Below are 26,561 nucleotides of genomic sequence, written 5' to 3'. Positions count from 1 at the left end.
GTATTTTGGATATCGGATTTTTCCGTATTTTGGAATAATTGCATACCATAATGAGATATCATGGTGATGGGACCAAAGTCTAAGCACAGAATGCATTTATGTTTTATATGCACCTTATACACACAGCCTGAAGGTAATTTTAGCCAATATTTTTAATAACTTTGTGCATTAAACAAAGTGTGTCTACATTCACACAATTCATTTATGTTTCATATACACCTTATACACACAGCCTGAAGGTCATTTAATACAATATTTTTAATAACTTTGAGTATTAAACAAAGTTTGTGTACATTGAGCCATCAAAAAACAAAGGTTTCACTATCTCACTCTCACTCAAAAATGTCCGTATTTCGGAATATTCCGTATTTCGGAATATTTGGATATGGGATACTCAACCTGTACTAGATATTTGCAAAAAACTGGAGATGTATTTCCTGCCATGAGCCAAGGCCCAATAGCTGGAGAATCATAACATGCTTCATTTTGTAAGAACTTAGGCCCTCATTCAGAGTTGTTCGCTCGCTAGTTGCTTTTAGCAGCATTGCACACGCTAAGCCGCCGCCTACTGCGAGTGAATCTTAGCATAGTAGATTTGCGAACGAAAGATTTGCATAATTGCGAATAGAAATTTCTTTGCAGTTTCTGAGTAGCACGGGACTTACTCTGCCACTGCGATCAGTTCAGTCAGTTTCGTTCCTGGTTTGACGTCACAAACACACCCAGCGTTCGCCCAGACACTCCCCCGTTTCTCCAGCCACTCCCGCGTTTTTCCCAGAAACTGCAGCGTTTTTCCGCACACACCCATAAAACGGCCAGTTTCCGCCCAGAAACACCCACTTCCTGTCAATCACACTCCGATCACCAGAACAATGAAAAATCCTCGTTATGCCGTGAGTAAAATACCTAACTTTTGAGTAAAATAACTAACCGCATGCGCTCTGCGAACCTTGCGCATGCGCAGTAAGCGACTAATCGCAATATAGCGAAACTCGGCAACGAGCGAACAACTCGGAATGAGGGCCTTAGTCTTAACTGCATTGTTTGAAAAGATTACATTACATCTGTTGGATGCAAAACCCTTCTGAATTAGCAGCTTCAAAACTGAGGAGTATTTTATTTTTTCATTAATCTGGCTGTGTTTATAACAGAAGTAACTGATGCTGCCTTTTATAGAAAGATTCCTAAGCATTGAATCTATTTCAAGTATGGTTTATGGCTGAGCCGTGATTTCTGACCTGTGTATACACCAGACGTTCTATTTCTTTGTTTTGTTAAATAACAACTCCTAACCAGCTGTTAATGAAAGCAATCTGTGCACTACATTCCTTGCTTTCTACCGATGTACTTTTTGGCTTTAACATGAAACACAGTAAAATAAATATTGTATTAATAAGATAAATGTTAATATTAGGGAAGTTTGGCTGTGTAGTTGTGACTTGCGCAGTTGATGGGAATTGAAGTTCCTGCTGTACTCTGGGAGGAAAAAAGAATAGACTACTGACACTGCATACGATATACTGTATAGCACATTTCTCTAAAAGAGATACAGCCTGATTTTGAGCTGAACGCAATTCCACGTGTGGATGGTTCGGGCGTTTTTTTTTGTAAACTTTGTGTTGTGAACTGCGTACACATCTTCAAGTGCATACGAGTGACTCTAAATCATATACCTCTTGCGGCTGGATGGGTGTTACTGGATGGCCATAGGACATTCACGTGTGTGAATACATTTGCCATGACAGTGTGCATATAGCTATATGAGTGGTGGTTAGGGTTAGGTTGTGGGAGAAATGGGTTAGGGGTAGGGTTAAAATACTTACCAGTATGCCGCGGTCTGGATGGTAACTGCCAAGATGTCTGCACCATCCCATTATACCAACTGTTTCAGCCACAGTTATTTATACTCTGAACTATGGGGGTCATTCCGAGTTGTTCGCTCTGTAAAAATCTTCGCATCGCAGCGATTTTCCGCTTAATGCGCATGCGCAATGTTCGCACTGCGACTGCGCCAAGTAAATTTGCTATGCAATTAGGAATTTTACTCACGGCTTTTTCATCGTTCTGGCGATCGTAATCTGATTGACAGGAAATGGGTGTTACTGGGCGGAAACAGGCCGTTTTATGGGCGTGTGGGAAAAAACGCTACCGTTTCCGGAAAAAACGCAGGAGTGGCCGGAGAAACGGAGGAGTGTCTGGGCGAACGCTGGGTGTGTTTGGGACGTCAAACCAGGAACGACAAGCACTGAACTGATCGCAGATGCCGAGTAAGTCTGAAGCTACTCAGAAACTGCTACGAGGTGTGTAATCGCAATATTGCGATTACTTCGTTCGCAATTTTAAGATGCTAAGATTCACTCCCAGTAGGCGGGGGCTTAGCGTGAGCAACTCTGCTAAAATCGCCTTGCGAGCGAACAACTCGGAATGACCTCCTATATAATCACATGAGGGGAAGAAGTAGAAAACACCTCTAAAGAATGGAGAAGGGGATATGTGAAGAAGTTGCCCATAGTAGCCAGCTTCTACCTGTCATTTAAGAGTGTACGTGATATATGCTAGCTAGAAACTGCTTGCTATAGGTAACTTGTCAGCTCTTTAGAAGACTTGATACATTATACAGTCTCTCAGTTAGCGGTCAGTTATAGTCAAACTAATGTGTCTAAGGGTATGATTAGACTGCAGTCTGCCTGAATTACTGCTAGACATGTTAATTGTATTACAGCATTACAGTGTTGTCGCAGACAATATACTCCAAAATTGAGTATTAACTGTGTTCTGTTGTACATTAATATTAAATGTGTTTTTTACAGTTGCATTTAGTGATATATTACTGATCAATTTATCGAGTCGGCCATCGGTGCACTTCATTTAGGGTTTATGGGGACTGGCTTTCTTTAGGAAGAGTTGTTTCCATTTTCTATCATTGTGAGTCCATAATGACTTGAACCACAACAATTTATTTTTTCCTTTGTACACTTGTCTCAAGAGGTACATTGAATCTTTGGTATTTTATTTCTAATGGAAATAAATGATGTAATACTGTATAATAAAGATATGCATTTTTTTTTTATTTAGTTTTGTAGTTTCCATAAAATTCTAATAATACAGTGCCATGCTAAAAAACAAAAATTATTCGCTTGTATGTTGAAAAGTGTCAGTAGTCCTGTAATGACGTCATAACGTCACTGGAGTCCCTAGCAAATTGCTTTGCAGCCATTCCCTCACTGTCAGTACTCCGAGGATCTGCCGCCGACCTCCCAGACACTGCTGCCAATGCGACTGACCCTCCTGCCGACGCACCAGACCTCCCCCTGCCGACCGCATGGACCCGCCAACACACGGGACCCACCACGGACCCGTGTGGATAACTGGTATTCTGTTATCTGGAAAAATCCCATATCCAGAATTCTCCTGGTCCTGAGCATTCCGGATATGGGATACTCGACCTGTAGTAATATTCCTAGATATGGGTAAAGTGGAATAGTCTACACATTGTGTTAGGGTGTGTACACACGGTGAGATATTTTCTTTCGATTTTGACTATATAGTCAAAATCGCAAGAAAAGTTAGTGCAGATCGCAAGGTGAAAGTCACCTTGCGATCCCGATTCGATCCCGATGCGCGGTCCCGCCAAGTCGGCATTGCAAGAAAAGATAAACTGTGCAGGCAAGTCAATCCTTGCTAGATCGGTGTACTATCTAGTTCATCTCACATGTCAATTACATCTCACATAAGCCAAAATCTCACATAAGCCAAAATCGTAAGTACACATAGTCCATATCTCAAGAAAAGTTAGTCAAAATCCGTGGTGCTGGGTTCCGGGGAGTTCAAGGGAAATCGCAAGTGTGAATCGGGCATAGCACGGATTTCACCGTGTGTACACACCCTTATTTTTTGAAAACATGAGCTGTTTTTCTGCAGCAGGATAAATTGTAGTCTCCTTACCACCTAACTGACTTTTTATTTTTATTTTTGAAAAACATCAGTTGTCTTATTTTTAAACAAGTGAATTACATCAATGGGGTGTTAATTGTGCCATAACTCCCTCCACACACTGATCCCTTAAGGGGGGGTACTCACGGAGCGATATTCTAAGCAATCTGACTAGATTGCTTAGAATTTGAGCATTTTTCGCTCCGTGTGTACCCCCTACAGCGATAGCGATGCGCAGCCCCACGCATCGCTATCGCTGGTGCTAGATTGGCCAATCTAGCTGGTCGCTCACTTCACCCGCTGGCTGAAATGAGCGCCCTCCCCCCCCCCCCTACCCGTCTCCCCCCGCACGCTCAGCACAGATCGCGCTGTGCTGAGCGGCGGGAGAGATGTGCGCTGAGCTGTTCGCTCAGCACACATCTCTCTCGCATCGGCCCGTCTATATGGGCCTTAAGTGGCATTACCCCTCTCCGTATGTCACTATGTATCCATAATGTCCATTTTAGTATTGCCTCTGCTCAGTGTTCAAATGTCTCAATTCTAATAATAATTCATAATAAATGCCTCAGTGGCAATAAATGCCCTACCTGTAACCTCTCCTAGTCATGCAGAGTGTTTATCAGGGGCAATGACAATCAGTTCACCTGGTGCATCTGATCTCTGCATTTGCAGAGAACAGCACAATGGGGGTCATTCCGAGTTGTTCGCTCGTTATTTTTTTCTCGCAACGGAGCAATTAGTCGCGAATGCGCATGCGCAATGTCCGCAGTGCGACTGCGCCAAGTAAATTTGCTATGCAGTTAGGTTTTTTACTCACGGCATTACGAGGTTTTTTCTTCGTTCTGGTGATCGTAATGTGATTGACAGGAAGTGGGTGTTTCTGGGCGGAAACTGGCCGTTTTATGGGAGTGTGTGAAAAAACGCAACCGTTTCTGGGAAAAACGCGGAAGTGGCTGGAGAAACGGATGAGTGTCTGGGCGAACGCTGGGTGTGTTTGTGACGTCAAACCAGGAACGACAAGCACTGAACTGATCGCACTGGCAGAGTAAGTCTCGAGCTACTCAGAAACTGCACAGAGAAGTATTTTCGCAATATTGCGAATCTTTCGTTCGCAATTTTGATAAGCTAAGATTCACTCCCAGTAAGCGGCGGCTTAGCGTGTGCAAAGCTGCTAAAAGCAGCTTGCGAGCGAACAACTCGGAATGACCCCCAATAGCACTCAAGGGAAACTGAGTGTGTACTTTTGGTAAGCGCCTTCTTATGATGGCTGTCAGAGACTGATATGTCACTGTCACTTATAAGTGGTTAAGAGGGGAATTCAATTAACCGTGAGGATATATTGGAATTTCCTGGCTTAACTGCCAAAACATCGATAGTCACAGTCAATGGTAAACCCTAAGAAAAGTGTAAGGGTGATATTCAATTGATTAAATCTAAAGTGATGGTAGATGGTGGGGGCGATATTCAGTTGTCTGTAGTTTTCGCACTGATTGCACCCAAGCAGCTAAACCCGGCCAAAGTGCTGGGCACAATTGCGAAAAGTGCCGTTTGGGCGCACAAACTGATAATTTTTTTTCGTGCATTTCAGTTGGCAACCCTTGGGGAGGGGGTGCAAGCTGAAATGCAGAAGCCGGCAGCCATCGCGCACGAACGGAGCTACTATTGAATAGCTCCTTTTCGGCACCATTTAGTGGCTGCTGGTGAAGAAACAATTAAATTCCACCCTGAGAGTCAGGAAGGCTGAAGAATATTATGTTTTGTTCAATAATAACTCTAAAAAGGCCTTTCAGTTGTTTATAGTGATCTTTGACCTACTTACATAACATCTAAAAAAAAAAGATTCCTATGACATTTGCTTACTTGATTGATAACTAACTTTTTTTTTCTACAGGAGCATGGTATTGAGGCAATGTTTTCTTCTCATCCCTGCCCATCCAAGACCATTGATTGGGAACAACTCCCACCAGCAGTGCGCCCATCAGAAGGTCAGTGTGATTATTCTTAACGAGAGATGAGTGAAAATTCCCAGACTTCAAATGCAACTGTATATTTCTGAAGTAAATAATGTACATGAAGTAAGTGCACACCTCTCATCTGTCCAGATTTATGCCTGGTCAATCCCAATTCTAGAGGACTGTTAGGTCAGTCAGGATTCATGTACATCTATTGTGGTTCATAAGGTGTGCATTTACAAAGTCCCCAGAATGTCGAATGCTATGATATCAACATGGTTAAAATGTAGGCATTTGGCATACAAAATGTTGGTGTTGGGGTGAACATGTCAACTTTATGGCAGAGTCAACATGTTACAAATTGATATTGCATGCCAACATACAGTATACGTTGACCTACTGTGTGTCAATAAAACTGACAACATAATGTATGTACAGTATGCCGTTCATAGCAGTGCAAAGGCGGCTTTAGAGGCTACTATGATTGAAATCAGGGCTGTGGGGGGTCTAGTGCTACATAAGTGGGTGTGCATAGTACTCCCCAACATGACCATGCCCCTGCTTTTAACGTAGCTATTAGTGTGCCCTCTGTCCCAAGCGACTGACTTCAAATGAAGGGATTTACGTGATTGGCGGTTTTGCCTTAATTGAAAATGTCCATTATGCTCTATCTCACTCTTCTGCATCAGTTTCTTTCTGTGTGGGTGTGGGGCTTCTATACAGGCATACAGAGACTGACAGCTAGGAAGACTTGTAGTATATGGCACATGTGACAAGACGGAGAAGCCGTGTGATGGGGAAAGCTATAATGGAGATAGCATTTACATGGTTACCGTAGAATTCCATGTCGGTACTGTAATCCGCATTTCTCTATCGTCCTAGTGGATGCTGGGGTTCCTGAAAGGACCATGGGGAATAGCGGCTCCGCAGGAGACAGGGCACAAAAAGTAAAGCTTTTGGATCAGGTGGTGTGCACTGGCTCCTCCCCCTATGACCCTCCTCCAAGCCAGTTAGATTTTGTGCCCGGCCGAGAAGGGTGCAATCTAGGTGGCTCTCCTAAAGAGCTGCTTAGGAAAGTTTAGCTTAGGTTTTTTATTTTACAGTGAGTCCTGCTGGCAACAGGATCACTGCAACGAGGGACTTAGGGGAGAAGAAGTGAACTCACCTGCGTGCAGGATGGATTGGCTTCTTGGCTACTGGACATCAGCTCCAGAGGGACGATCACAGGTACAGCCTGGATGGTCACCGGAGCCTTGCCGCCGGCCCCCTTGCAGATGCTGAAGTAAGAAGAGGTCCAGAATCGGCGGCAGAAGACTCCTCAGTCTTCTAAAGGTAGCGCACAGCACTGCAGCTGTGCGCCATTTTCCTCTCAGCACACTTCACACGGCAGTCACTGAGGGTGCAGGGCGCTGGGAGGGGGGCGCCCTGGGAGGCAAATGTATACCTATTTTGGCTAAAAATACCTCACATATAGCCTCCGGAGGCTATATGGAGATATTTAACCCCTGCCAGAATCCGTTAAGAGCGGGAGACGAGGCCGCCGAAAAAGGGGCGGGGCCTATCTCCTCAGCACACAGCGCCATTTTCCCTCACAGAAAGGCTGGAGGGAAGGCTCCCAGGCTCTCCCCTGCACTGCACTACAGAAACAGGGTTAAAACAGAGAGGGGGGGCACTAATTTGGCGATATGCTTATATATATATTAAGATGCTATAAGGGAAAACACTTATATAAGGTTGTCCCTATATAATTATAGCGTTTTTGGTGTGTGCTGGCAAACTCTCCCTCTGTCTCTCCAAAGGGCTAGTGGGTCCTGTCCTCTATCAGAGCATTCCCTGTGTGTGTGCTGTGTGTCGGTACGTGTGTGTCGACAGGTAGGAGGACGATGTTGGTGAGGAGGCGGAGCAATTGCCTGTAATGGTGATGTCACTCTCTAGGGAGTCGACACCGGAATGGATGGCTTATTTAGGAAATTACGTGATAATGTCAACACGCTGCAAGGTCGGTTGACGACATGAGACGGCCGACAAACAATTAGTACGGTCCAGACGTCTCAAAAACACCGTCAAGGGTTTTAAAACGCCCGTTTACTTTAGTCGGTCGACACAGACACAGACAGGGACACTGAATCCAGTGTCGACGGTGAATAAACAAACGTATTCCTTATTAGGGCCACACGTTAAAGGCAATGAAGGAGGTGTTACGTATTTCTGATACTACAAGTACCACAAAAGAGGGTATTATGTGGGATGTGAAAAAACTACCATAGTTTTTCCTGAATCAGATAAATTAAATAAAGTGTGTGATGATGCGTAGGTTCCCCCCGATAGAAAATTATGGGCGGTATACCCTTTCCCGCCAGAAGTTAGGGCGCGTTGGGAAACACCCCTTAAGGTGGATAAGGCGCTCACACGCTTATCAAAACAAGTGGCGGTACCGTCTATAGATAGGGCCGTCCTCAAGGACCAGCTGACAAGGCTGGAAAATATAATAAAAAGTATATACACACATACTGGTGTTATACTGCGGCCAGCGATCGCCTCAGCCTGGATGTGCAGAGCTAGGGTGGCTTGGTCGGATTCCCTGACTAAAAATATTGATACCCTTGACAGGGACAGTATTTTATTGACTATAGAGCATTTCTATATATGCGAGATGCACAGAGGGATATTTGCACTCTGGCATCATGAATAAACGCGATGTCCATAACTGCCAGAAGATGTTATGGACACGACAGTGGTCAGGTGATGCAGATTCCAAACGGCACAGTATGGCCGTATAAAGGAAGAGGACTTGTTTGGGGTCGGTCCATCGGACCTGGTGGTCACGGCAACTGCTGGAAAATCCACCGTTTTTTACCCTAAGTCACATCTCTGCAGAAAAAGACACCGTCTTTTCAGTCTCAGTCCTCTCGTCCCTATAAGATCATATCTGCCCAGGGATAGAGGAAAGGGAAGAAGACTGCAACAGGCAGCCTATTCCCAGGAACAGAAGCGTTCCACCGCGTCTGACAAGTTCTCAGCATGGCGCTGAGACCGTACAGGACCCCTGGATCCTACAAGTAGTATCCCGGGGGTACAGATGGGAATGTCGAGACGTTTCCCCTTCGCAGGCTCCTGAAGTCTGCTTTACCAAGTCTCCCTCCGACAAGGAGGTAGTATGGGAAAAAATTCACAAGCTGTGTTCCCAGCAGGTGACAATTAAATTACCCCTCCTACTACAGAAAAGGGGTATTATTCCACACTATATTGTGGTACTGAAGCCAGAAGGCTAGGTGAGACTTATTCTAAAAAAATTTTTTGAACACTTACAAAGGTTCAAATTAAGATGAAGTCACTCAGAGCAGTGATAACGAACCAAGGGGACTATATAGTGTCCCGGGACATCAGGGATGCTTACCTCTATGTCCCAAATTTGCCCTTCTCACTAAGGGTACCTCAGGTTCGTGGTGCAGAACTGTCACTATCAGTTTCAGACGCTGCCGTTTGGATTGTCCACGGCACCCCGGGGTCTTTACCAAGGTAATGGCCGAATTGATGATTCTTCTTCGAAGAAAAGGCGTCTTAATTATCCCTTACTTGGACGATCTCCTGATAGGGGCATAGTCCAGGGAACAGTTGGAGGTCGGAGTAGCACTATCTCGGATACTGCTACAATCAGCACGGGTGGATTCTAAATATTCCAAAATCGCAGCTGATCCCGACGACACGTCTGCTGTGCCTAGGGATGATTCTGGACACAGTCCAGAAAAAGGTGTTTCTCCCGGAAGAGAAAGCCAGGGAGTTATCCGAGCAAGTCAGGAACCTCCTAAAAACAGTGCATCATTGCACAAGGGTCCTGGTAAAAATGGTGGCTTCCTACGAAGCAATTCCATTCGGCAGATTTCACGTAAGAACTTTTCAGTGGGATCTGCTGGACAAATGGTCCGGAACGCATCTTCAGATGCATCAGCGGATAACCCAATATCCAAGGACAAGGGTGTCTCTCCTGTGGTGGTTATAGAGTGCTCATCTTCTAGAGGGCCGCAGATTCGGCATTCAGGATTGGATGCTGGTAACCACGGAGCCCAGCCTGAGAGGCTGGGGAGCAGTCACACAAGGGAAAAATTTCCAGGGAGTGTGATCAAGTATGGAGACTTTTCTCCACATAAATATACTGGAGCTAAGGGTAAATTTATAATGCTCTAAGCTTAGCAAGACCTCTGCTTCAAGGTCAGCCGGTATTGATCCAGTGGGAAAAACATCACGGCAGTCGCCCACGTAAACAGACAGGGCGACACAAGAAGCAGGAGGGCAATGGCAGAAACTGCAAGGACTTTTCGCTGGGCGGAAAATCATGTGATAACACTGTCAGCAGTTTTTCATCCCGGGAATGGAAACTGGGAAGCAGACTTCCTCAGCACGACCTCCACCCGGGAGAGTGGAAACTTCATTGAGAAGTTTTTTTCCACATGATTGTAAACCGTTGGGAAATACCAAAGGTGGACATGATGGCGTCCCGTCTGAACAAAAAACGGGACAGGTATTGCGCCAGGTCAAGGGACCCTCAGGCAATAGATGTGGACGTTCTGGTAACACCGTGGGTGTACCAGTCGGTGTATGTGTTCCCTCCTCTGCTTCTCATACCTAAGGTGCTGAGAATTATAAGACGTAGAGGAGTAAGAACTATACTCATGGCTCCGGATTGGCCAAGAAGGACTTGGTACCCGGAACTTCAAGAGATGCTTACAGAGGTCTTATGGCCTCTGCCGCTAAGAAGGGACTTGCTTCAGCAAGTACCATGTCTGTTCCAAGACTTACCGCAGCTGCGTTTGTCGGCATGGCGATGGAAAGCCGGATCCTAAGGGAAAAAAGGCATTCCGGAAGAGGTCATTCCTACCCTGGTCAAAGCCAGAAAGGAGGTGACCGCACAACATTATCACCACGTGTGGCGAAAATTTGTTGCGTGGTGTGAGGCCAGGAAGGCCCCACAAAGAAATTTCAACTCGGTCGTTTCCTGCATTTCCTGCAAACAGGAGTGTCTATGGGCCTCAAATTGGGGTCCATTAAGGTTCAAATTCGGCCCTGTAAATTTTCTTCCAGAAAGAATTGGCTTCAGTTCCTGAAGTCCAGAAGTTTGTCAAGGGAGTATTGCATATACAAACCCCTTTTTTGTGCCTCCAGTGGCACTGTGGGATCTCAACGTAGTTCTGGGATTTCTCAAATCACATTGGTTTAAAACCAGTCAAATACGTGGATTTGCAGCATCTCACATAAAAAGTGACCATGCTCTTGGCCCTGGCCTGGACCAGGCGAGTGTCAAATTGGTGGTTTCTTCTCAAAAAAGCCCATATCTGTTTGTCCATTCGGACAGGGCAGAGCTGCGGACTCGTCCCCAGTTCTCTCCCTAAGGTGGTGTCAGTGTTTCACCTGAACCAGCTTATTGTGGTGCCTTGCACCTACTAGGGACTTGGAGGACTCCAAGTTGCTAGAAGTTGTCAGGGCCCTGAAAATATATTCCAGGACAGCTGGAGTCAGAAAATCTGACTCGCTGTTTATACTGTATGCACCCAACAAGTTGGGTGCGCCTGCTTCTAAGCAGTCGATTGCTCGTTGGATTTGTAACACAATTCAACTTGCACATTCTGAGGCAGGCCTGCCACAGTCTAAATCGGTTAAGGCCCATTCCACAAGGAAGGTGGGCTCATCTTGGGCGGCTGCCCGAGAGGTCTCGGCATTACAACTCTGCCGAGCAGCTACGTGGTCAGGGGAGAACACGTTTGTAAAATTCTACAAATTTGATATCCTGGCAAAAGAGGACCTGGAGTTCTCTCATTCGGTGCTGCAGAGTCATCCGCACTCTCCCGCCCGTTTGGGAGCTTTGGTATAATCCCCATGGTCCTTTCAGGAACCCCAGCATCCACTAGGACGATAGAGAAAATAAGAATTTACTTACCGATAATTCTATTTCTCGGAGTCCGTAGTGGATGCTGGGCGCCCATCCCAAGTGCGGATTATCTGCAATACTTGTACATAGTTACAAAAATCGGGTTATTATTGTTGTGAGCCATCTTTTCAGAGGCTCCGCTGTTATCATACTGTTAACTGGGTTTAGATCACAAGTTGTACGGTGTGATTGGTGTGGCTGGTATGAGTCTTACCCGGGATTCAAAATTCCTCCCTTATTGTGTACGCTCGTCCGGGCACAGTACCTAACTGGCTTGGAGGAGGGTCATAGGGGGAGGAGCCAGTGCACACCACCTGATCCAAAAGCTTTACTTTTTGTGCCCTGTCTCCTGCGGAGCCGCTATTCCCCATGGTCCTTTCAGGAACCCCAGCATCCACTACGGACTCCGAGAAATAGAATTATCGGTAAGTAAATTCTTATTTTCTCTCACGTCCTAGAGGATACTGGGGTCCACATTAGTACCATGGGGTATAGACGGGTCCACTAGGAGCTTTGGGCACTTTAAGAAATCAATAGTGTACACTCGCTCCTCCCTCCATGCCCCTCCTACCAGACTCAGTTTAGGAAATGTGCTTGGAGGAGCCGGTCACACTCAGGAAAGCTACTGAAGAGTTTTCTGCATTTATTTTCTATTTGTTGTTTTCAGGCACTGCTGGGTGGCACCAGCCTGCCTGCTTCGTGGGACTTAGGGGGGAGAACGGCCTATCTTCCTGGAGAGTTAATGGTCCCGTTTCTCTGCTGACAGGACACTGAGCTCCTGAGGGAGTAATTTGCAAGCCCCACCACGGCGAGCGTACCCTCCCGCAGCACGCCGCCACCCATAACAGAGCCAGAAAAAAGAAGAAGTGGTGAGTAGAACGCCGGCGTCCCAGTTAGCGGGTCGCCGGCGGGAATGGCGGCATGAGGGTAGGAGCGCAACGCTGACATGCAGACTGTGGGAGGCTCAGGAGGACATGCGGTCAGTGTGTCCCGCTGTGAGGCAGGCGTGCTGAGCCACCAATGATTACCCACACTGGCTACATAGCTTAACAGGGGTTCTAACTGTTAAGCAAACAAGGCCTTGTCTGTTAAGCAAACAAGGCAAGGATAAAAAAAGGGAAGCTGCGCACCATTAAGGGGGCGGGGCTTCACTATGAGCAGATCCAGCAGCTCACCAGCGCCATTTTCCCTCTGCAGCTCACACTGAAAACGCTGGCAGGGAAGCGCAGCTCCTCCACAAAGGGGAAGGGGGGCGGGAGCAGTATTATAAGTACAAATACCCTATTAAGGGTACTTAATCTGCGCCCAGCTGAGATTATTATTAGCTAAAGGGGTGCTGTGTGGCTGGTTTCCTTATAACTCTGTGTCTCCCTAGTGGGCTCTGTTGGTTAATTGTGCTTAACCTGTATTCTCGTGTGTGTGTGTGTGTGTGTGTGTGTGTGTGTGTGTGTGTGTGTGTAAACTTCCATATTACAATGTCTAAGGAGTGTGTCTCCCCTGGGGGATCATTACACTGTACTCAGTACACCTTCAGGCTAGTGGGTCCGACCCAGCATGGTTGCATTCCATAAGGGGATAATTACATATATTCAAATAAATTATCCCATACTGAGAAAGAGACGCAATACTTAAGAAAGTCTGTGGATGATCTGATGAATAGAGAATCAGCTCCCACACCAGCGCCTCAAACACCTACCGTTGGTCCACAAAAACGTACACTGGCCCAGATCTTGCAGACTGACACTAATGACGATGCCTCAGATGCAGGGGACAGTGTAGTGGATATGGGGGGATGAGATGCAGCTCTGGCTCAGGGGGTGCAAACTCTGATAGCAGCTATCAGAGATGTATTGCAGTTTCCTGATAAGGTGACAGTAGATGAGGAGGATTCTTATTTTAATGTAAAGAAGAAATCCTCAGCTACTTTTCCTGTAAATTCTCTGTTTGAAGTGACCTGGGTAAATCCTGAGGCAAAGTTTCAGATCCCTCAGAGGTTGCTCATTTCCTTCCCTTTCACTCAGGAGGATAGGAAGAAATTGGAAAACCCACTGATCGTGGACGCATCTGTATCTAGATTGTGACAAGTAAATTGTAAAGTTATTGTACCTGTCCCAGGCGCAGTCTCCTTAAAGGACACGGCTGACCACAAGATTGAGAACTCTCTCAAATCCCTGTTCACAGCCACAGGAGTGGCCCAGAGACCCACTATTGCTTGTGCATGGATCACTAGGGCCATTGCAAAATGGTCAGGTTACCTAATTGATGATTTGGATTCTCTACACAGGGGAGGGATCGTTTTGTTCCTGCAACATATACAGGACTCTGCAAATTTTATGGTGGAGGCCATGAAAGAAATAGGCCTGCTCAACGCACGCTTCGCTGCCATGGCAGTGTCAGTATGCGGACGCGGATTCCAGGAAAGGCGTGGAGAGCCTACCTTTCGCAGGTGAGGCCTTGTTTGTAGATAAACTGGATAAGTGGATATCCAAGGCTACGGCGGGTAAGTCTACATACCTTCCTTCCGCAGCACCCCCAGCTAGGAAAACCTACTCTGCTCCAACTCTGCAGTCCTTTTTTGACAGCGAAATTTAAAAGCAAATCCAAAGGTTCTTCTACGGCCTTCACAGGCAATAAGAGTAAACCCAGAAAACCAGCAGCTACAGGTTCTCTGGAACAGACCTCCGGATCTACTTCCTCAAAGCCTTCAGCATGACAGTGGACCGCACTGCCTGGAAGACAGGCAGGTGGGAGCCCGGTTACGTTTCAGTCACATTTGGGCAACATCTTGCCAGGGTCCCTGGGTGAAAGACCTTATCACCCAGGGATACAGACTGGAGTTTCAGGAACTCCCACCTCACAGATTCTTCAAATCAGGCTTACCAGCTGCTCCAGTAGCAAGTATGACTTTACAGGCAGCAATTCAAAAACTGGTACAGTCTCAGGTCATTGTCCCAGTTCCACCTCAACTACAAAACCAGGGTTATTACTCCAACCTGTTTGTGGTTACAAAACTGGACGGTTCGGTAAGGCCCAGTTTAAACCTCAAATCACTGAACCCGTACTTGCGGGTGTTCAAGTTCAAGATGGAGTCTCTAAGAGCGGTGATCTCAGGTCTGGAGGAAGGGGAATTTCTGGTGTCTCTGGACATCAAGGATGCATACCTTCATATTCCAATTTGGCCGCCTCATCAGGCTTATCTAAGGTTTGCACTACAGGACTGTCACTACCAGTTCTAGGCCCTGCCATTTGGCCTCTCCACGGCACCGAGGGTGTTTACCAAGGTAATGGCAGAGATGATGTTTCTCCTCCGCAAGCAGGGAGTGAACATAATACCGTACCTGGACGACCTGCTGATAACAGCACCATCCAGGGAGAGGTTGTTGGACAGCATTTTCCTCTCCACCCGATTACTTCAGGATCACGGGTGGATTCTGAACCTACCAAAATCCCACCTGGAACCAACACGGAGGCTTCCGTTCCTGGGGATTATACTGGATACGGATGAACAGTAGGTATTCCTTCCATTGGAACAGGCATTGGTAATCCAGTCGATGGTGCGGGATGTTCTAAAACCAGCCTGGATATTGGTGCATCTATGCATTCGCCTTCTGGGGAAGATGGTCATCTCTTACGAGTCTCTGCAGTATGGAAGGTTTCCTGCGAGGCCTTTCCAGCTGGATCTGTTGGACAAATGGTCCGGATCGCATCTTCACATGCACCAGAGGATACGTCTGTCGCAGAAAACCGGGATTTCTCTTCTGTGGTGGCTTCAGACTTCTCACCTGACCGAGGTTCGGGATTCAAAATTGGATTCTGCTGACCACAGACGCAAGCCTCAGAGGTTGGGGAGCGGTCACCCAGGGGGAACGGTTCCAAGGAAAATGGTCAAGTCAGGAGGCCATTCTTCCGATCAACATTCTGGAACTAAGGGCCATATACAACGCCCTTCTACGGGCGTCCCATCTTCTTTAAGATCACACCATTCAAGTTAAGTCGGACAATGTGACGGCAGTAACGCACATAAACCAACTGGGCGGAACAAAGACCAGAGCAGCAATGTCAGAGGTAAGAAGAATTCTCCTCTGGGCAGAAAGACACGCAGTGGCGCTGTCGGCAATATTCGTTCCGGGAGTAGACAACTAGCAAGCGGACTTCCTCAGCAGACACGACCTCCATCCAGGAGAGTGGGGCCTTCACCCGCAGGTGTTTGAGTCCTTATCAAGTCGGTGGGGAATTCCACAGATTGACATGATGGCCTCTCGTCTCAACAAGAAGCTAAAGCTGTATTGTTCCAGGTCGGGGGACCCACAAGCAGTGGCGGTGGACGCTCTGGTGACTCCATGGGTCTACCAGATGGTTTACGTGTTCCCACCTGTGACGGATGCAGCCATGCCAGAGTCACGTCACGTATTTTTTGCCCACCCTGTTCCTGCATTGAGTATGTAAGTCCAAGATACAGGATATAACTGAGTGTGACCCTCTATGGCCCACTGCCTGCATGCTCAATGGAGTGGTGTATCCCCTACGATTGTGGACAATAACAGGACAATATATTGTTAAATTCTGAACCTGTCATCTACTATATGTATTTAGGTAATTGTCCCTCTTTTTATATGGTTGTGCCCCTCAGGCATATCTTTCTAGCCCTGATTTACCCCCTACAAAATGCCTATGAAATGTATATGTGTGATTGTATTGCACTAGTGGGTGAAAGTGCTTGTTGTCAGGTGTGTGCCCAGCCAGGTAAGCTGTCTAGGACATCTGGCTGTGTGATGTACAGGAAGTGCAGGGCTGACCCCTCTCTGTCACAGCTCCCCCTTACAGGAAACCACAATCAGCTGAAGAGGCTGTGACATCACAAATGACTCCAAGGGGTTAACAGTGACTCATTTTATGATCCTCTTATGGTCCACCCCCCATCAGCATAATTACTTGTCTTTTCTCCTAACAGGGCTCTGTCTAGACTTAGTGACTCCAAAGCCACAGGGGGTCCCCTGGTGTCCCTGGACACTTTTAAATATTAGGATTGAAAATCCAACCAATCCCAGAAAGAGAATTGTCTCCTATCTCCAGCAGCATCAGAGGTTTTAAAAGGTCACGCGGAAGGCCTTTTGGGGTCAGGTGAGTGAAGCTCCTGCTTTTTGAGGAGTTTTGGAATGAGGCTCTTGCCAGGAGTCAAGAGATCCTGTCAGCCCGTTTGTGTGGAGACCTGGCTATGCGGAGATGGTCCAGTATACGCAGCTAAGCGTTTGCTCCATTGGGAGCTGTCCCAGGTGTGTGACTGGTGTGCCAGCTAGAGCTGGGTGACTAGTCAGCACGCCCTACCTCTGCAGGGTAGAGGACCATCAGACCAAAAGAGGCCGGGATCAGCAAGACAGACATCATCCAGGTTCCCCTTCCAGGAACCAGTATCCGCCAATAGTCGCCAAACGCAAGTATTCCCTGAGGTGGCTGGTGACTGTGTAGGAGCAGGAGTTGTTGCTTTTGTGTGGTTTTTCTCTGGTATAATCTTAACTGTAATTGTTATTAATGTTACCTGTCAATAATGTATAAAGTGTGGTTACGAATTTTCCTGTATAATTAGTGTGTGTGAAAATAAAGGTGCGTTTTGTACCTTGCTGTTGTGTCCTTACTGTGTGATCTCGGAACTCGGTAGTGACCCTGGGGCGCCGTGCAGAACTGTAAACGCAGCCTTTCTCAAGGCGGAGATGAGCGATAGACGAGAATAATGCACACATGAACCCGGGGTCCTCACACCACCTCTTCCAGTGGCGCACCCAGGGGGGGTTTCCGAGTACCCAGAAACCCCCCTCCACTAAAAAAAAAAAATTTTTTTTTTTTTTTTTTTAATAGCTGCATGAGTATTATTAATGACTGTCTAGCGTCCTCTGCAGCCTGCTGTCTTCCTGGTGGCACTTGCAAGTGCAATAAAAGTTTACTTTATTTTAATTATAGTACATATATATCCATGTGCCTACATATATACACATGTATATACATACATACATATAAACACACACACACACACATATGATATATATATATATATGCATGTGTATATATATGTGTACTGTATGTGTGTGTGTATATATATATATATATATATATATATATATATATATATATGTATGCATGTTTAATATGCTATGTATATGTGTATATGGGTTCACTACGATCTCCCGGCGGCTGGCCTCCCGGCGACCAGCATACTGGCGCCGGGAGGCCGGCCGCCGGCTTACCAACAGTGTGGCGAGCGCAAATAGCCCCTTGCGGGCTCGCTGCGCTCGCCACGCTACGCGCGCCACACTATTCTATTCTCCCTCCAGGGGGGTCGTGGACCCCAACGAGGGAGAATAAGTGTCGGTATGCAAAAATTGTGCTGCTGCTGCAAGACCTTCATCATGCGGAATTGAAGTATATAGACCTATGCCAACATTTTTATGTTCATTCATGAAAATAATTTGTTTTTCAGTCAGTCAGAATTCATGCAGTATACTAAATTGTTTTTACGTTATATTGATGATTTGATTGTGTTCTGGTCAGGTCCACAGTAAGATTTTTGTTCTTTTATTGATAGCATCAACAATACCCAGGGACCTATCAAATTTACTTACAGAACAAGTTATCAAGACATAGAATTTCTGGATGTTAAACTGACCAATCAGGGTGGACAGTTGGTGACGTCAGTATACACAAAACCAACTGACCGCAACACCCTTCTTAGATTTTCCAGCCACCATCCATCAGCATTAAGAGCAGGGTTGCCTTATTCGCAAATGTTGCGTGTGGCTAGGATCAATAGTGATAGAGCTGTGTTAGAACGACAACTTGAGGATATGGTTTCAAAATGTATCTGTCGTGGATATCCTGAGAAATTATTGTTAGAACAGAAACATAAGGTGCTCAATCTCCCTCGGGAAACTCTATTCGTTCCTAGCAACCGCAGAAAACATCAGTCTAATAAAATCATGTGGCCTTCCTTGTTTACAACAAGTAGCAATATTACAGCTCAAGCTACTAAAGCATTATGGCCTATTATTAGTACGGATACTGAGCTTAATGCTTTAAAGAATAAGTCCCCTATGGCATGTTACCGTCGTGGGAGAAACATCCGCGACATAGTTGTGCGGACTGATATTTCTAAATTCAAAAACGAAACTACCAGAATGTTGCCCAGACGTAAGGCAGGGTGCTATAGATGCATCAATTGTGCCACCTGCAATCATCTTGATGTTGGCAGTTCATTTAGACACCCACACAGTGGTAAATATATCCCAATTAGACATGTGGTCACATGTACAACCACTTTTGTCATTTATATTATCCGATGCCCCTGTGGGTACTATTATGTGGGGAAAACCATTCGCCAATTTAAAGAACGGGCCAACCAACATCGTTCTGCCATTCGTGCAGCATTAATTTCTGGTAAAAGTGAACAACCGGTAGCTCAGCACTTTGCTGATAGAAAACACAGCTTGGCTAGTCTTAAGTATATGATCATAGATCATCTCCCCGAGCTTAAACGGGGCGGTGATAGAAACAAACCGTTGCTTATTATGGAGGCAAGATGGATTGTCCGGCTGGACACTGTTGCCCCACGGGGCTTGAATGAAAAGATTTGTTGGAATAGTCTCACATAAAAATATATACATCTGTTGTGTTCTCTACTTTCTTCTCTTTCATGTAAAATTAAAGTATACTTTGAGGTCAATGTTCAGAGTTATTATAAATACATACTTCATGTTGTTATTTATATCATTAGGATATTAATGTCTTTATAGCCCTGTTCTTTTGATGGGATACACGATCCTCTGCTTTTATACACTGGTGTTCCAGTGTTGTTTTTAATTTTTTTGCTTTTAATGTTTATGCTGCACAGGGGTCACTCCGATTGCACTGACGACAGGTGACGTGGGCTGTATACATTTCTAGGATGTGGTTACATCTGAGAATGTTGTGGTAACCACGACCGTTGCCATGAATGCGTCGTGACGTGACTTAACCATGCCCCCTGTTGTAATGATGACGTGGTGCGGGCCGTCGAACACGAAGACGCGGCTGCGTCTCGGGTTTCCATGGTGACCGCTAACGTTGTCATGACGGCGGCAGGACGCGGTGGAGACGTACATACGGATGACGTTTTTCACATGCGTCTGGCTGCTCGGGCGGGCGTGGGCTGCCGTGCAGGTGTTTTGTGTTTGTGTCATTTATGGGTCTTTATAAGGGTGGTAAGTCACTGATTTATGTATGTTCACCATTTCTCCTGTATGTGATTTCTGTACATCCTGATGATGGTGGTCTACACCGAAACGTTGATGTAAACTTTGGAACTTTCTTTATTGGAATACAAGTTTTTTTTGCAAAATCCTATGAGTGCCGTCCCTCTGTTTGGAACTATATATATATATATATATATATATGTGTGTGTGTGTGTGTAGATATATGTATATATATATATATATATATATATATATATATATATATATATACAGAATATATATATGTGTAGATATATATATATATATATATATATATATATATATATATACACACACACACACACACACACACACACACACAAACACACTAGTTTTACGGACCCAGCATATACTGGGTCACCTCAGTCCCCACCCCCGTGATTGGCTCCGCCCAGTTCTGGAAACCCCCCCATGCAAATCCTGTGTTTGCCACTGTCTTCCATTGATCCCAAGAATTCTCTAAAGACTTAAAAGGGAAAAGGTTCAAGCAATTCTCATTGCTCTGGATTGGCCAAGAAGGTCCTGGTACGCGGATCTACTGGAGATGCTCCTACAGGACCCGTGGCCTCTGCCTCTTCGAGAGGATCTTCTACAACAGGAGCCGTTCGACTATCAAGACTTACCATGGCTACGTTTGACGGCATGGAAGTTGAGCGTCAAATTCTAGCCCGGAAAGGTATTCCAGAGAGGGTTATTCCAATCCTGATCCAAGCCAGGAAAGGGGTAACTTCTAAACATTACCACCGTATTTGGAAAGAATATATCTTGTGGTGAGAAAACAAGAAATTTCCTGCAGTGGAATTTCAACTGGGACGTTTTCTCCTTTTTCTAGTCAGGTGTGAATGTGGGCCTACGTTTGGGCTCCTTGAAAGTCCAGATTTCGGCCTTGTTCATTTTCTTCCAGAAACAATTGGCTTCCCTCCATGAGGTTCAGACGTTCTTGAAAGGGTGTTCTGCACAACCAGCCGCCCTTTGTGCCTCCCACGGCACCTTGGGATCTTAACGTGGTGTTGCAGTTTCTGCAATCGGAATGTTTTGAGCCTTTATAGGAGGTTGACATAATGTTTCTTACATGGAAGACTGATACACTGTTGGTCTTAGCTTCAGCAAGGCGTGAGTCCAAACTGGGGGCGTTGTCTCACAAAAGCCCCTAGTTAATTTTTCATGAAGATAGAACTGAACTCAGAACTCGTCAGCAAATGCTTCCTAAGGTGGTGTCTGCATTTCATATCAACCAACCTTTTGTGGTTCCGGTGCTTACTGACACCTCTGCTACCTCAAAGTCCCTGGATCTTGCGAGGGCTTTGAAGATCTATGTGAAGCGGACAGCTCGTCACAGAAAATCTGACTCGCTGCCTGTACTCTATGATCCCAAGAAAATTGGGTGTCCTGCTTCAAAGCAGTCTATTGCTCGCTGGATCAGGCTTACAGGCCCACTCTACTAGGTCAGTGGGTTCTTCCTGGGCAGCTGCCCAGGGTCTCTCGGCTTTATAGCTCTGCCGAGCAGCTACTTGGTCGGGTTCGAACACGTTTGCGAAGTTCTACAAGTTCAATACTTTGGCCTCTGAGGACCTTCAGTTTGGTCAATCAGTTCTGCAGGAACCTCAGCATTTTTGGTACATCCCCATGGTACTAATGTGGACCCCAGTATCCTCTAGGACGTAAGACAAAATAGTATTTTAATTACCTACCGGTAAATCCTTTTCTCGTTGTCCGTAGAGGATACTGGGCGCCCGCCCAGTGTTTCATGTTTCCTGAACTGTTACTTCGTTAAGTAATGTTGTTGGTTCAGCTGTTACTGTTCCTGTTCAAGGTTGGTTAGCATGGCTTTCCTCTTGTTCTGTGTGTGCTGGTTCGAATCTCACCACTGTTCCGCTACATCCTTCCTCAAGATTTGTCTCCTTGGGCACAGTTTCTAGACTGAGTCTGGTAGGAGGGGCATAGAGGGAGGAGCCAGTGCACACTGTTGATTTCTTCAAGTGCCCAAGGCTCCTAATGGACCCATCTATACCCCATGGTACTAATGTGGACCCATTATCCTCTACGGACTATGAGAAAAGGATTTACCAGTAAGTAATTAAAATCCTATTTTTATCTCTATAGTTCATATCTAAAAATTTCAACTTTGGTGTAATCACTAAGATAAATTATGTGTGTTGTTAAACAAAAAAACAATTTTCCTATCTACAGTATGTGTCCCCAAACATCACTGTGATATCTGGTTACGCATGTTACTGTTTAATGTGCTAGCCAGTTTTTGCACCTTTATGGTGTTTGAGGGAGAAAGGGCGGAGATGTTGGGCACAATGGGGATCATTTCGAGTTGATCGTAGCTGTGCTAAGTTTAGCACAGCTATGATCGTTAACTCAGACATGTGGGGGGACGCCCAGCACAGGGCTAGTCCGCCCCGCATGTCAGTGCCGGCTCCCCCTCACAAATACAAAAGCATCGCACAGAGGCGATGCCTTTGTATTTGAGGAGTAACTCCCGGCCAGCGCAGCTCCTGCGGCTGGACGGGAGTTACTCGTCGCTCCCGCTGGCCGCAGCGGCTGCGTGACACGTCACGCAGCCACCGCGGCCCACCCTCCCCAACGTTTTGCAACTGTTTTGCAAAAATCTTTCATGCTACATTATAATAATAATGCAATCATTCTGAAAGGGACAATACACTAAAAAAAATTAATTCCCCACAAAATAAATATTGTTATTGTCAGACTCCAGTTGTCTGCCTTCCTATGTAATAATCCTTAAATCCTTATTATTGTGTTAATACTTTCAGCAAGCAAAGGCTATCCTTCCAGGGAAAGTTCTCATGAGACTCCGCTGTTCCAAATATTTAATAATTTACAAATCGCTGACTCCTGTGATTCTTCCAACACCTTCTAACATCTGAATTCATAGTGAACTTGATGTCACTGATTTATCATGCTAACAGTCTAAACCCATTTGTTTTTTATAGCAAGATACACATGCTGCAGTACCAGACATCTGCATATCGCAGTGTGTGGCCCCAGAGCAACTGTGATAATTGATAAAGATCTGTTTCATATTGATGAGTTCATTATCAGGCAACATTAGTCAGTCTGTCAGTCTGGCCACTTTAGGCCTGTGTATGCGTTCCTCTTTTTACAGTACTAATAGGATCCAGTTTTAACACCAGTGATCACACAGTAGCTCTACAGCTCAGATCTGTTAGAATAAAGTATGCCTCAATATGTGTTCTTTATTTTATTTATTTATTTATTTATTTATTTATTTAGACATTACATTTATTGAGATTATCAAAAATAAATTGGGATACAGAAAAAAAAGAAAAGGGTGGACATTAGGTGAGCCAGGTAGTATGTTTACATAAAAGATCGAAGCTCAAGGTTGTAGTACACAAGTGAAGTTGACAGAAACAGATGAATATCAATACAGTGGAATATTAGGAATGTGCCTCCAAGAGACTGACTGAGGCGAACAGAAGACAGAAGGACTAATTGGAATACTATATATTGTTGAATGTCCCTGCTTTTCCCTGCACTCACTCAATCTAAACCATTTCATATGAATGGAGGAAGGGGAGGAGGAGTATGTAGACTCTGCCATTTCGAACAAGTAGTGCTCATGTACTTTATTATGAGTAGCTGACATGGTATTGAAGCAGATCTCCACAGCTGAGCAATGGAGGTTTTAGTAGCCAACAAAATGTGGCCCATAATACAGTATATCTCCTGGGGACAACTGCCCAGGGTAAAAGTGAAATAAAGCAGTCTCCGGTATTGCAGGGACATCCGTACCAGTCACCTTACTGACCATCATAAACACTTCACTCCAGAGTGGCCGCAAAAGTGGGCATGTCCAAATAACATGAAACATATCACCAACACCACCGCAGTTCCTCCAACAATACTGAGAAATGGATGGCTAAATCTTGTGTTGCCGCTCAGGACTGAAGTAAGCACTCTGGATCAATTTCTAAAACATTCCTGAATGGTTAATACATTTGGAAAGTGTAAATCAAGTACGAAATATAATATCCCACTCCTCATCCAACCAAGCTCTAGAGAAGTCCTTCTCCCACTTAATCTGGAAAACTAATTTTCACTTCTTACTATCTGAAAGTTGATACTGATACCACCAAGAAATTCCTCCCGTATGGGTGGATGAGCTAAATCGGGACATAATAAACAAAGGGAATTCGTTTTTTTTAAGTGGTGAGGGAAGATAAGTGTGAAGCCAGTGTTTCACTTGCAGATACTTAAAAAAGTCCTGCTTCTAAACACCATATCGATCCTGTAGGTGGGAGAAGGGTGCTAAGCTATCCCCTAAGAATAAATCCCCTACTTTGGAGAGATCACCACTAGTCCAAGTGTCCTATAGCATATTAGGGATCAGGGTCGCCAAAGACTGTTGTGGTAGAGCTGGGGAAGGTAACAGGATCTTTGAACTGGTAGATATCAACTTATGTCAAACAGTCAGTGTAGTCTTAATCGCATTATTTGGGCCTGAACATGTAGGGACAGCCGATAGAGGTAGCCGAATCAAGTCTGGGAGGGCTAAAGGATATACATTACATCACTCTATAAGCACCCATGGTTTGGGGGACTCTTGCTCAAACCATTTCCTCGTTTGGCTCAAAAGGCAAGAGGAGTGATATTTTTCCAGATCACGGAAGGCCACGCACCCTACAGATTTAGGAAGAGATCAAATGCTTTTAGAAAAGCTGGGTTTAGAGCACCTTCAAATATATCTCACCAAGATCTGGTTAAATCTATTGTAAAGAGACTTTGGAAGCAGCCTGGGAATGGCTCAGAATAAATCCATGAATATGGGGAGAAGTACCGATTTTACTGCAGCAATTCGTCCCAACCAAGACACTTCGTGCATCATCCACTCTCCAGTCGGCCCTCACAAAAACCTTCAAAAGGGGGACATAGTTACAATCTATAATACAGGTTGAGTATCCCTTATCCAAAATGCTTGGGACCAGAAGTATTTTGGATATTGGATTTTTCCGTATTTCGGAATAACTGCATACCATAATGAAATATTGTGGGGATGGGACCTAAGATTAAGCACAGAATGTATTTATGTTTCATGTACACCTCATACACACAGCCTGAAGGTAATTTTAGCCAATATTTTTTATAACTTTGTGCATTAAACAAAGTGTGTGTACATTCACACAATTCATTTATGTTTCATATACACCTTATACACACAGCCTGTAGGTCATTTAATACAATATTTTTAATACCTTTGTGTATTAAACAAAGTTTGTGTACATTGAACCATCAGAAAACAAAGGTTTCACTATCTCACTCTCACTCAAAAAATTCTGTATTTCGGAATATTCCGTATTTCGGAATATTTGGATATGGGATACTCAACCTGTAATATCATAATTTGCTAGACTAACACCTAAGTATTTCAAAGACCTGGACTGCCAAGCATATCTAGTCCTTTGGTCTTGTCAAGATATCCTCAGATATATTAAATGGGAGTGCCTCGGTCTTAGCAGTATTTAATTTGTAATATGAGGCCGCTGTAAGACCAAGATCAACAGAAAGAGAGAATTCTGGGTGAAGCACATACAGTAGAATATCATCTGCAAACAGACTAACCTTATGTGTAGCACCCCAATGATAAGTCCGCATATTGAGTCCTGGGTTCTAATACGCTCAGCCAAAGGCTCAATAGCCAATGTAAATATGAGGGGTGATAAAGGGTACCCCTGTCTTGTACTGTTGGAGATGTCAAAACCCAAGGTAATGCATCCATTAACAAAAGCCTTAGCTGCGGAGAGGTATAAGGCCAGAAAAGAGTCCAACATCCTGTCGTCAAAACCAAATCTCCTTATAGTAGCCTGTAAGTACCCCCAATGAAGTCTGTCAAATGCCTTTACGGCATCTAGAGACAAGACTACAAAGGTTCCTTCCTGAATACACAGTGTTCAATAAAATTCAGAACTCTTCGCGTATTGTCAGGGATCCTGCCTGTCCAACACAAACGCCACCTGATCAGATTTAATAAGGGTAAGCAGAAGAGGGTACAGACGGTTAGCAACTAATTAAGCAAATAATGTAACATCCGTGTTCAGCAAGTTATTAGGCCTGTAACTTTGCACAGGAATAGGAGCGTTACCTGGTTTAGGGATAGCAATAATCCATGCTTCTAGCATTTCTTTCGGGAATTGTCTAGACTCCGAAGCTACATTAAATGCAGACAGCAGCACTGGGGCCAGAATAGCTTTGAAAGACTTGTAAAAGTTAGAAGGACAACCATCTAGACCACATGCTTTGTCTGGCGGTAAAGAATCTATAGCCCCTTCGACCTCCAACTTCCAAAAAGAGTTACGGGACAGACAGGCCTCCGACGATAAAGCGGAAAGGGAAGGCGAGATTGCGCTGAACTTCAGCAAGAGAGGAAACATTTACCTTCTCCCTAGCACTAAGAAGCAGTTTAAGTAACGCTTTTTCTCTGACGTCCTAGTGGATGCTGGGAACTCC

The 26,561-nt window shown here is 45.1% G+C and overlaps 1 protein-coding gene across 7 annotated transcripts in view; it reads left to right on the top strand.

The window, feature by feature from the left end:
• The window catches only part of GSTCD (glutathione S-transferase C-terminal domain containing), a 480,201-nt gene that overhangs the window by 211,000 nt on the left and 242,640 nt on the right, over positions 1-26,561 (top strand). For all 7 annotated transcript variants that reach the window (XM_063919297.1, XM_063919322.1, XM_063919316.1 and 4 more), the window contains one exon: positions 5,825-5,918. In XM_063919297.1, the coding sequence (XP_063775367.1) occupies positions 5,825-5,918 (94 nt within the window). The remainder of the gene's footprint in view (positions 1-5,824; positions 5,919-26,561) is intronic.

The sequence above is a fragment of the Pseudophryne corroboree genome, chromosome 1 (assembly GCF_028390025.1).
Source record: "Pseudophryne corroboree isolate aPseCor3 chromosome 1, aPseCor3.hap2, whole genome shotgun sequence".
NCBI classification, from domain to species: domain Eukaryota; kingdom Metazoa; phylum Chordata; class Amphibia; order Anura; family Myobatrachidae; genus Pseudophryne; species Pseudophryne corroboree.
The sequence above is the reverse complement of the archived record's forward strand: the minus strand, read 5'-3'. Positions and strand labels throughout refer to the sequence as shown.